The sequence below is a fragment of the Pinus tabuliformis genome, chromosome 3_1, assembly GCF_031772625.1.
Source record: "Pinus tabuliformis cultivar Carrire ecotype Pingquan chromosome 3_1, CPIR1, whole genome shotgun sequence".
Lineage (NCBI taxonomy): Eukaryota > Viridiplantae > Streptophyta > Pinopsida > Pinales > Pinaceae > Pinus > Pinus tabuliformis.
The window spans coordinates 264,897,706-264,910,698 of record NC_142301.1 but is presented as its reverse complement, the minus strand read 5'-3'; the positions used below and the strand labels follow the sequence as shown (position 1 = coordinate 264,910,698).

Below are 12,993 nucleotides of genomic sequence, written 5' to 3'. Positions count from 1 at the left end.
CTTCATGTGGTGGCCTGTGAAACTATTGGAGGTAGGGGTCTGCAAAAGGTTGGGCCTTGTATAGTTGTGGAAGTGGTGGCTTCCATCAAGTAGTGGTCTAGAGTGAGTGGTTGCTCACGTGCATCACAATTTGGGGCTTGCATACTAGTGGTGGGTAATGTGTGACTTAAAGAAGAATTTGACATAATAATAAGAAGAAGACAAGTAAAGTATAGTGGTATTTCTCATAGAAGGCCTACAATTGTTTGAGCTGATAATAGTGGCTCCAATTTGAAAATATATGAAATGTAGTCCACAAGAGTCAGAGGGTTGGGGCCTTCAGTGTGGCAGGTGGTGGCTTGCTTAGGGAGTGGTAGCTTCCTTCAGGTGGTGACTTGAGAAACTATTGGAGGTAGGGGCCTATAGTAGGTTGGGCCTTGCATAGTTGTGGAAGTGGTGGTTTCTGTCAAGTAGTGGCCCTGGAGCGAGTGGTTGCTCACGTGCATCGCAAGTTGGAGCTTGTACACTAGTGCGGGCAATGTATGATGTAAAGAAGAATTTTGAATAATAACAAGAAGACAAACAAAGTACAATGGTTTTTCTCCTGAAAGGCCTACAATTATTTGAGTTGAGAATAGTGGGCCCAATCTAAAAATGTATGAAATGTGATCCACAAGAATGAGAGGGTTGGGACCTTCAATGTGGCAAGTGGTGGCTTACTCAAGGAGTGATGGCTTCCTTCATGTGGTGGCCTGAGAAACTATTGGAGGTAGGGGCCCGCAACAGGTTAAGCACTGCATAGTTGTGGAAGTGGTGGCTTCCACCAAATAGTGGCCTGGACCAAGTGGTTGCTCACGTGCATCGCAAGTCATGACTTGCACACTGGTGGTGGCTAGTGTATGATGCAAATAATTTTTTGAATAATAATAAGAAGAAGACAAACAAAGTACAATGGTTTTTCTCCAGAAATGGTTTCCACCTCACATCCCGTTTTCATGTGTTGATGTGTTGCTCTTATGTTTACGTGCCTTCATGTTATATATGTTGCTCATATGATCTAGTTCATGCATGTGTTATTTGTTGCTAACGTCTTGTGATGCTCGCTAATCAATTGAATAATGAGTGATTTGTAAAGAAATGATAAAAATGTGTAAAAGTTGATCCATCGACACAACACTTATTCACTCTCTCCCCTCCCTCTCATTATTGTCAAGCTGCCAATAAATTGAGAATATGATTTGTTATGTTTCTCACTAATAACTTAAATGGTTAAAAACAATGTTTATTCATTCATTCATTCTCATTAAATTTCTTAAAAATAAAATAAATTATTAATATATCTAACTTATATTAGATTATTTTTAACCTTACGGTGCTAACCAATTTTTTATTATTAGAACTCACCCAAACTAGTCCAACATACTACCATTTCAATTTCATATAATTAAAAATAAAATAAAAAATTTAATATTAACCTGCTGTAAAATCCTTGTTTTTTTTCGGAGGGAAACTATTATTAATGCTCTTCTATATTAAAAAAAAAAGCTCTTGATGAAAGAAATATTTATTGAGAAGGAGATTTCCCGCCATTATGATTTCCCGCCCTTGTCAGTCCATTGTTGGAACATGAATATGAAAATCCAACGACCAGAGACCAGTTTTCCGTTTTTCTCCTTGCCAGGAAACAGGTCACGAGCGATGCCTTCTGCGACTTCCTCCTCCTCCGCCAGAACTCTGCGGCAAGCCTCGATCTCTTTGTTTTTCTCCCCAAAACCACCACCCGATCATGGCGTCCCCAACAGCCCTCCCAGTCCCACCACGCCCGACAACACAGCCATGCCCGAATCCACCAGAGTCTGCACACCCCCAAGCGAACCCTCAGTTTTCAAAAGAAAGCAGCTGCAGCCAGATTCGAACTCCGAACCTCCCTCAAAGAAAAACAACCGTGCAATAACCGTCGATCCTGTAAAGCCCTCACCGCCTCCCATGACCGATTACGAGTACCAACGACAAGAAAACATTCGTCGAAATAACGAGTTTTTCAAAACCCTGGGAATCGTAACCCCGGGTGAACGCCCTCAGAAGCGCCCACCGCCACGTCCCAAGATCAAATCCCCACAGATTCCACAGCCCGCAGTTCCCCTCAGAAGAAGCAAGCGCTGGTGCAGTTCTACAGAAATTGAAGCTCCATTAGAAGTCTTTGACGATGCTGAGGATAGAATCCTCGACCTGCCCACAGTTCAATATGACGATTCCTGCGTGCTCAAGTACATGTGTTCGGCCATGCCGGAAGATAAGGCCTGCGGGTTTCCTAGCTCCGCCACGGCAACAGCGGAACTCGTGGGTTTCCGACGTGTCGGTAAGGAATTGATGGACCCCGCGCTGACGAAGATTTACACAGTTGACGTGGCAGTCTTGGATGGCGGTTCGAGTGTCCTGCTGGCGGCCGGCGGCCACGCGGGTGGGATCTCTGTCTACGGAACCCGCGTTGAAGCAGCGGAAGCTTGTGAGGATGAAACTGAACAGCTGCTGATGACGTGGAAGGGGTGTAGGAGCTGGATATCTGGAGTGAGGCTTTTGAAACGGGGTTCAATGGTGCAGCTGCTATCCAGTTCCAATGATGGAGGGCTTGTGGTGTGGGATATCAGCAAAGAACCCTCCAATTTGGCGGGCCAAACTCCTCCAATTGTAGCAGAGGTCGACAATTTGCACTCCAGAGGCATTTTTGGGATGCAGGAATTCAATGGTAGAATTGCCACCGCTTCTAAGGATTCGTCCGTGGGGTTTTGCAGTTTGCGAGACTCTGGCATTGAAGTAGACAGGACCTTTTCTGGACATCACCGTGGGCCTATCAGAGGAATTTGCTTCAGGTGTGGTTTATTTTAAACTTTTTTAGACATATTTTAACCCTTCTTTTAAGTCCACTGTGAATATGGTTAGATCCTTTCGCTTAACTAACAGGCCCGAGGTGTAATTATTGCATCAAAATGCTCCAGAAATTGCAGTCTCGGCTCTTCGAAAATCATGATAGAAGTTGGAGTTGGGGATAGATCGCAACAAAACATAATCTTAGTGGTCTATTTAGGCCGTCAATCGTAGCAGTAAATTGATGACCATTTGAGATTGTTCATTATTCCTTCAGACAACAATACCCTTGAAAATCATGCTAGAGCTTGTACTTGTGGACAGATCACAACATTAATAAAATCTTAGCGCACTGTTTGAGACTTTCAATCTGTTTGAGACTGTCAATCTTACCAGTAAGTTAATGACCCTTTGGCAGTATTCATTATTCCTTCAATCACCAAAACCCTCTGATTAATTATTTATCATAGTGGAAGGTGTTGTATAATAATTTTTTTAAACTACTGAGAATGTTTACTTTCTATGACCGTGCAAGAATGTTCAGTTATTTATCATAGTGGCAGCTGTTGTATTGTAATTTTTTTAAACTTAAGAGAATGCTTTCTCAGTGTGGCTATATATAAAGTATAAAGAGGACGGCGTATTATTCAGGTAACATATAGTAGATTTCGATTAGTAGATTTCGATTATTACCATTATAAATTTTAGGTGGGCCTGCATTGCCCAAATATACAGTTATAGTTAGACATGTCTGGATTTAAACATGAGACTTTTGTCCTCAGATTTATTTTATATTTTCATGGACTTGTCAAGTGAAAGTCTCAAACAGTTAAATTTGTTATTTTAAAATTCTACCCCATCTATTCACGGTCTTTATTTATTTACCTATAAGGTATATTTTATAAGGTATATTTTATTTGGTTTGTGTGAAGTTTAGTCCCATCAAGTTTCAGGTTCAAATCTCATGGGAGGGGTTGGGGATGGAGGTTATTATAGGGAAAATTAAACTATTCTACTGGATATTTAAGCTCAACCCAACTTGCACAATCTTGCCTAATCCTGGTGATAACATTAACACCTCACTGATGAACAGATTGTTCTTCCATCCAATATTGGAGCTGGCCGTGATCTAAACTCAACTTTATTTATTAAAAAAAAAACTTTATTTGTTATCATTTTCTATCTGAGTATGAAAATTCCTATTGATTAGTTGAATCTGAACAGATGCTGTAGGCTTACCTTAAATTTTAGGCGTACTCTAACTTATAGATGAAATAGCTTTTTTTCACCGGAATTCATCAAAATCTGGTAATACAATTTCAAGATTTTTGTTGTTTAAAATACATTTTCGAATACATAAATGGATTTAGCACCCTGAAAAACTCCTAAGGCATTCAAATTACGCGGATTAAACAATTTAAACTCAAGTTCAATCTCTGTCTGATTTGATTAAAATTAACCAAAAAAATGTCATAAAAAAACCATTTTATCTATAAATTAGACTACCCATAAATTTTATATAAAAACAAATTATACTACGCCTAAAATTTTTATATAAAAATGACAAACCCCAATGGCATTCATTAAAATAATCAAGAATGCTGAGCATACATTTGATGAGGTTTCAAGAAATGATTCCATGTGGGCCTCGGCATGTATTTACCTGGACACAACAGAGTTGAAACTTGAAAACTCTCATGACTCTTGCCATTACAGTTGTGTGAAGTACATTTTTATGTGTATTTCCAAGCAGAGAGCTTGATGCTTTATTTCTGTTAATTGTAACTGTGTTTTGGATTTGCTTCAATGTGCTGCTTTGATTTTGGTAGGATTTCCATTACTACTCTTAATGGTATTTAATATCTGCAGAGATTCGGATATTTTGGCTGATTGTGGAGCCGACAATAGGATTTGTATCCTGGATCTTCGCCAGTCAAAGTCCTGTACACTTACCATTGAATCTGACCACTATACTGGTGTGAATGTAGTGGAGTGGTGCCCATCTCAGGAACATCTGTTTTTGTCTGCAAGCAAAGACCCTGGAATACTTCTTTACGATGTTAGGAGTCCTGAACAGCCCCTTTACAAGCTTCAGGGACATGTGGATTTAATGCTCAGGAAATGTTCTCAAATTTACAGGCCTGCATTTGTCGGTAATGGGATGACAGTTGCTACACCGGGGCAGGGATCAAGGCAGATCACTTTATACAGCGCGAAAAATGGAAAGGCCATTAGCAGAGGGTTTGTTGGATATGATGCTAACCTGGTTATGTGTAATGTTAAAGATAAAGCCGAGTCTCAGAGAGTGTGGTTGGCAGGCAAGCAAATAACCCAGCTGTGTCCACTCTGGCGGACTGATTAAGAGGGTCCTGATGAATGCTGACCTTTTTGCAGTGTCACTCTGTTTGAAAAAGCCTTTGAAGTTCACCTGAAACTTCCCTGGATTAAACACCAGGAAAAATTGAAAACAAGCTTGATACCAGAAAAAAATCGAAACAAGCTTGAGATGTTTCATTTATTTTTCTGTTCTGAATGGTCATAGCCTCTCAGTTGAAACAAAAGGGGCTGGCATCTATTTTTGTTTTCTTCAAAGTTGGTCAAAGCTTGGCCTTAAGTTTATGGTATCATCGTTGGCTTTTCTCGCCTTGGTTTCAGTTTCATTTTTCTCTCTTAAAATTCACAATTCTCATAGTATCATTGTTAGCTTTTCTGGACTCGGAAACGTTTTTGTACTTCAAAAAATATTCTAAACTTAAAAATAATATACTATCTTTAAAATTAATTATAAATTTAATATAATGATAAAAAATTATTAATAAAATAAAATAAATGGTAAATTGAATTAATTGAATTTTTATTATACTAATGAATAAAAAAGATTTATATTAAAACAAGGGCTGCGACGCAGCAAGTCCCTGCATTGAGTGGGGTAGAATGCTTTTCTGCGCTGGCCCGACCGAGCCAGTAAGAGAACCCTACATAGACCTCGAGATTTCGGAAGCAGCATTCTTCTCATGGCCCCTGGGACGGCAGACCTTCGTGAACCAAAAGTGAACTGACCTTATGAGCTCTTTTTTCGCAGTCCTTTGAATATCACAGCTCCCTTGGTAATTCTTGACACAGACAAAGTTTTATCTGGTAGCATGTAGCCTAATAAACCGATATGAAAGCAAAATGTTGCAAGTATAGAGATGTTTTTTACAGAGAATTTACTTACAGACATCCATGGAATTTTGGTTGTCCTAGTTAGGAGAACATATTAAAAGCAGGCCATCTGTAGGAAGGTTAATGAAAATCTGGCTCTGTAAACACTATTCTGTAATCATACTGTATGGCCAACTCAGAATTTGATAATACAATCTAGCAGTTACTGTTAACAAAATAAAAGAGGATAATACCTCTGAAAAATGACTTCCAGAGCCTCGGATTTCATCACATACGATATGCAGGTAAAACAGTGACAGACTAATCGGTTAACACAGGGGTGAAGGATGACTGAGGAGAAGTTCGCTTTGCTGGCAGCTGGCAGAGACTGAGAGACATGGACCTGAAAACTGAAAAATGATCAAAGGGATCTGATGCAACCTGACAAATTTGACCCGGTGTCCAGGAAAGATCTCAAACCAGATGCCACTAGGAGAATGACCTAACAACATCTATGCATATGGGAAGCAGCAGAAGACAGACTCTTACCCACTATGAATTTCATAGTATGAAGATTGAACCACGGTTTTGGGGACAAGGAGACAAACACATCAGAGATGCATCTTTGTGATTTAAATTTACTTAATATCATAGACAGCAACAAAATAATGAATTGTAGGGTATGTAGTTATCAGCGAACAATTAACTTTTTTTGGAATGCTGATGTTATAGAAAGCTTTAGTAAGGATGGTAGATCTAATGAAGTGCTTATAAACGGCCATATTTCTTTTCTTTTATGGCCAAATCTGCCAAACAGTAATGAATCTTTCAGTGCCTTAGTTCTCGATGATTCCATTTAAGAGCTTACCCTCACTCATTGACAAAACAAAATGCAATTGACTAGATTATAATTGATTCTCTAACAAAAGATTTTAAGTTCTTACTTCTCTTCTGCATTCCAGAGCCTCCCTGCCACAGATTGGCAAGCTTCCTTTATTCTCTGCACAATCAATCAAAAGTATGAAATGTGTTAAAACTTTACACGTGCCAAATACAAGAAGTTGGTACTATGTAAATTGAAAAACACAAAAAAATTGTATCTGTTGAATCAAGCACTCCTTGAAAGTTTAAACTATAACCATCCAATGGCCTGTATGGGCTTGATTTACTGCACTCGTAATCCTGAGAAGACTGGAACTTTTCTGGGCTTCTTTCTCCAGAACTGGTCAGTCTTGTTAGCAGAGGAACAATTATAAACCTGTTACTAAGAAGCACTGCATGCAGAAGTCAGCCTACCAATATAGAGTATCTACTATCCAATCAAAGTTATATCCTATTACATGCAAATATATTGAGATCTACTTTAACCCGTGATCTTAACCACCAATAGAGATCAAAAAAATCTCTAGCCACATAAAAAATCCAGTGTTGAGACAGATCTATGCTAGTTTACTTTTTATACATTTTTGTTGGGCCGTTTTCTTCTACTTTTTTGACATGAGATCAGAACTCTGTTTCCTTTTCATTTTAGTTTATTTAGCAGTCCACATGTGACACACGTGACAGATCTCTTCCACCCCAGGTTATAAGAGCACCTAGCTACTCTCCGTGCAATAAAGAGCAATCACAGAAGGGAGGTACTGATTGATTCAATCTGTGCCAAACTTAAAAGCTTAAGAGATCATTGTTTCAACCATATGCTGATTAATTTTATGTTTAGAATTTTTGAGATGCCCTTTAACCAATTGGCAATATACAAAGTAAACATATACAGTCTAGAACTTTATAGGAATTCCTTCCTTGGGAATCTCCATCTAGTACCTATTGGATGGGAGAACGTATGAAGTCTTTTCCTGAAAAGGAAGTACAAACAAGTATAGTTCTGGCAAACTTTCTATTGTATCCAATAAAAAATATCCTGATAAAGCCCTGAGGGTGAGCTCAAGAACACTTAGAGGAGCTCCCGTGTCCATCACTCTCATTCCTCTCGTCAAACCATCTGTAGCACTCATAGCTACAGCTCTAACCTTATGATTTCCTAATAATTGTTGTACCGCACAAGTAACCTGAATTTCTTGACCGGCTGTACCTTATTGATCTGGTACTCTGTTGGAGTTTATGGAGAATTTGCTCTTATGGAATTGCTTATAGAGCTGTCACAATTGAAGCACAACAATCTTCAGCACAATGGAATTTCAGGATCCAGAGGTTTGATGATACCAATGTGACTGCTGCTACTCAAGAAAATCAAAATGTGAGTTCTGCTGTTCAACAGAATCAGAGCAATGAACATGAAATGAATGGCAAAGAAGAGGAATCCTTGTATCGGTCAATGGATGAGTGGGAGAAAATCAAAATGTGAGTTCTGCTGTTCAACAGAATCAGAGCAATGAACATGAAATGAATGGCAAAGAAGAGGAATCCTTGTATCGGTCAATGGATGAGTGGGAGAAAAGTTCTGATAATTTCTATGCTGATTCTGACTTTACCTCAAGAGACAAAAATGGTTGAAGGCCCATCATCATCTGCTTCTGAGGTGCTTCAAAAACAAGCAGGACTACTGCAGGATCCATGGCTTGGACATGTTTTACAACACAATCCTCCTTAATCAGAAAATGTACACTTTCTGGGCCAAAATTCCTTTGATTAGGGCAGCCATGGTGGCTCACCCTGAAGCTGAGTGGAGATGGTGGATGGACTCAGATGCTGTGATCACAGACATGGAATTTGAGCACCCATTGGAGAAGTACAAGGACTTCAATTTCATAGTCCATGGATGGGAGGAAAATGTTTATAAGAAAAGGAGCTGGTTGGGAATCAATGCGGGGGTAGGGCTTCTTTACTACCTACATGTTTTTCATCCACTAGCTGCTCAGAAAACCGGGTTTCCAACTGGTTTGATGGCTAGGGCTAATGAACCGGCCGATTTGACTGGTTTCCGGTTCAGACTGGCCAGTTTTGAAAACTATGCTTGGAATGGCAAATATATGATTAGGATTTCACCAAGCTCTCCTCCCAGGGAGTGAATGATGTGAGATGAAGTTTTGAGACATGGTTTGCAAATTTGCAATCAACATAAAATTGAAATCAAATGCTAACTGAGAATGCAGATAATACAAGTCACCAAAAAAAGATAAAATCTCTTCAGCTCTTCCAATTCCTTCTCAAACTGAACTCTGATTCGCGTATTCTGTCATAAATAGAAAGAAATGTATGTAGTGAGCTTAAAATGATGCTCCAAGTTCATATACATACTTAAGCAGCTTCTAATAAGCTAACATCAGGATCTAGGTAAACTAATAAATATTGGCTGAACAAATCTAGCAATAGCAGAAAGCAAACTTACCAAATCTTGCACAACAAATTTAGCAAATTTAGAATAGAGAAGTTATATGGAAATATTCTGGAAGTACCTCTTCTTCATGAGGCTTTCTAATTCGCTCCTGTTCCTTCGGTATCCTCAGCATCTCATGGTACAGAGGGTCAGGAACATTTGTTTGCACAGACCTTGACGGTGCAGATATGTGAATTTGTGCATTATTAGATGCTACAAATTGTGAAACCTGAAATGGTTCATTCAGTGTAGTTAAGCCGTTCAGAAACATGGATGTCTCGGTGGTGGCACTCAATCTCTCAGACATATCTATCACCTGAGGAGGCTGAGATGATTAAATATCTATGTGCTGAGAGTGTGGGTCCCTCTCAACATACAGTGATTAGGTGCTAAATAACCACTGGTTTTATCCCAAATTTATTAAACATCTATGTGCTGCTGGGCCAGAATCATCACTGAGCAGGGCTGAAACCATGAATGGCATAGACTAGTGATATCGCTGAAACCTTCTCGAAGATGGTTCAACACAATCTATCTTGGAGTAGGTATTTATTAAGAATCTGATTGAAATATTCAAACAGGGAATCACCATGCAAATAGTTCATTAATGTAAGCCCCTGAATAAAGATTACTTCACCATGTAGAGCCCCTGAATATGAAGATGACAGTTCTAAACTCTGGTTTCCCCATAAAAGAAACTTAACATCTTCCCAGGAAATTGGTTAACGGACTGTAATGAGATACTTCATCCTCTTAGTATCTAAATTTGCAAGAGGCTAAAATATATCAAATATATTGAAAGAAATTAGGTTTCTTAATGAATTAAGAAACATCAGTAATTGATCATTTAACTAAATGCTATACTAAGGTTCAAATACAAGTTAATATTATAGACAATACCAGCTTTTTCTAGTCACAAATTTAATAAGAATGCAATTTTTGGATCAATATGAACTTCGATTTCTTATATCACCAGAGTCCGACAATGGAAAATAAGATTGCTACAAAATTAGACGGAACTGACTAAAAGTATCACCAAATAGGTTGGAGCCACCATGAACCATGAATGATTTCAACTTGCCCTGCGAATGCCGGGCAGGTGAGTCTGGATGGTGGAAAGTGTTTGCAATAGTGGACATCTAAGAAGAAACTTAACAAGTTATAATATGAAATATACATATAACAGGTCAAAACAAAATATGATCCGGTTGAATATACATATAGATTAAGAAGAAAATTAACAAGTTATAATATGAAATATACGTATAACAAGTCAAAATATGATATTGTTGAATGTACATAAAGATTAAAGGGAGATCAGCCATTGATCATTTAATGAGATGCCATACACACAAGTCCATATTCCTCAATTTTAAACCATCACATACATCAAGAAGAGAGATCATGGCCTGCTGGGATAAATCTCCAAACTGATAACCAATAACTACTGCAATAGGCACCCAAATATTGTAATAATAGGAGATTTGGCGATTGCTGGGTTGGAAATTGCGTACAAAATGGAAAAGATCCTACACAACTCCAAATCACTGTCAATTACCTGGTATCATTGTCTCCATGAAATGATGAGGTCGAATCAAATCCATAAACAAAATAGTGCTCAAAAATTCAACAGAAATAGAGGGACAACTTATAAACCCATTCCCAGTTCAGCCTATCAATGTAATCATCAAATTGATGCCATGTGCATAGATGATGTTACCCATATTGACCTAAAATAGCAAAACCCATTCGAATATGATATTGTACTCTAGATAAAGACAACAACCAGGACCACACATGGTAACAAGCAAATTAAGCAAGAGTAACTGCAACTTGAAAGTAATTGTTTGCAACTAGAGAATATAGATAATTGTCATAATGAAGTTTTAACAGTTAGCTTCAAGTCCGACGGCAAAGAAAATACTGCCGTATGACCAAACAGATCAGAGCTACAGCAGTTGATGAGTGTCGTAAATAGATGATTCAAAAGACCTCAACAACTGCACGTCAGTAAACTGTCTACTTCCCTGGTGCACCATACGATGTTGATCATGAGAATCGTTTTGTGTTTCTGAGGACCTGCGCATCAAATCTATGGTGCCCTGGATATCTTGTGAGCTTGCAGCCTGAGACGCTCTGAAATTGCTCCCATGCAGCAAGCCAAATACATGTCCTCCAAAGTTTCCAGTGCCACCTGCATTGGAACATTTGTTTGCACAGACCTTGACGGTGCAGATATGTGAATTTGTGCATTATTAGATGCTACAAATTGAAATGGTTCATTCCCTCTAGTTAAGCCATACCGTTGCCGTTACATTTGTGACAGAAAGCAGAATTCAGCGGCTCACCAGTTTTCAGTCATGGCCGTTCGAAGTCCATACCCCACTGAGCATGAAGACCACCAGAAGCAAGGCCATGCCCCAAGAAGAAGCCATAAGCAAGCCCCATGAAGATTGAACCAAGCCATTAGATATGATATGAGAATGTTAAAAAATAAAAATAATAAAGCGAATTAAATTAAATTAAAAAGAGACGTTGCCACGCCAAGAGCATGCTTCCCAGGTGTGGTATGGAGATCAAGTGCTGCTTGTCTTATCTTGAATGCATGTCTCATTTTCAATTTCTTCTCCTGCACAGACTTTGTCCGTGTTTGAGCCCAAATGGGTTGCTGTTGCTGTTACCATTGCCATTGCCAGCGCCACCACCACTGCCTCCATCTTTTTCATTGACAGTATAAACTATCAGCCCAATGTCCCCCGCAGCCATTACTACACAACTCTGCTAATTCCCCTCTACCACAGCGCTGTGATTCCCCCTTCTACCCCATTCTCTCCGCCCCCTGCTCCTGCTATAGCGAAGGCGCTTGCCTTCGTTTATAACTGCGCACCTTCCTCCCACAAGAGTTGCAGCCATATTTATGTACCAATTATTGCACGTAGGAGAAGCGCTACTTGGTTTTTGGGAGCCATTTGATTTTCAAGAAAAAGGCGAAGCAAACCAGAGACAATAAAGCCAGACGCAGGCGATGCAGAGAGTTTCGAGATCGAATCGAGCCTTCTTTCGAACATGTCGGAATTGGTGGCATTGGACAGAGTGATAGGCTTTTCCTCCAAAGAACTTCAGGAGGCCACCGACAATTTTAGCGGGGCGCATAGAATCAAGAATTCCGTCTTCCACGTGGTTCTTCGCGGAAACAGAGTGGCGATCAAATAGATGAGAGGGCAGATATCAAAGGAGATCAATGCCCTTCACAGATTCCACCACACGAGTCTGGTCACTCTGCTCGGCAGTTGAAGAATCGCCGGACCAGGACTCATACTTTGTCTTTGTGAAGTGTAAAAACTTCGGGATAACAGAAGATATATATAAAAATATTTTATTGATAAAATGAATAAACAGATGATGATGATGATTTACACTGGGTTGCCTGGCTTATATACCGCCACGGGCACCCTTTGGGAAAGGGCATGATCTTATGATCGTGCCCTTTCGCCTAACTAAACCTAAATTAATTAATAAACTTAAAATTAACTATTTTTTACATAACATTGCCTTCCTCTCGAAAGAATGCTTTGTCCTCAAAGCATATGTAACGACGGATGTTGTTGAAGAATGATTCATTCTCCCAAAAAGCGTCTTCTTCGGGTAAGTCCTTCCACTTGATCAGATAC

At 39.3% G+C, this 12,993-nt stretch overlaps 1 protein-coding gene and 1 long non-coding RNA gene across 2 annotated transcripts; one reads left to right on the top strand and one right to left on the bottom strand.

Moving 5' to 3' along the window:
• Positions 1–1,578: 1,578 nt before the first annotated feature.
• LOC149186813 (uncharacterized) lies at positions 1,579–5,504 on the top strand. The gene is made up of 2 exons (XM_089411141.1): positions 1,579–2,849; positions 4,714–5,504. The coding sequence occupies exons 1-2, from the start codon at positions 1,606–1,608 to the stop codon at positions 5,204–5,206; spliced, it is 1,737 nt and encodes a 578-aa protein (XP_089267267.1). The 5' UTR covers positions 1,579–1,605; the 3' UTR covers positions 5,207–5,504.
• Positions 5,505–8,465: 2,961 nt separating this feature from the next.
• Positions 8,466–12,658, bottom strand: LOC149186812 (uncharacterized). The gene is made up of 2 exons (XR_016255719.1): positions 11,671–12,658; positions 8,466–11,516 (listed from the first exon to the last, which is right to left on the bottom strand). It is a non-coding gene; the product is annotated as an uncharacterized LOC149186812 (long non-coding RNA).
• Positions 12,659–12,993: the final 335 nt, after the last annotated feature.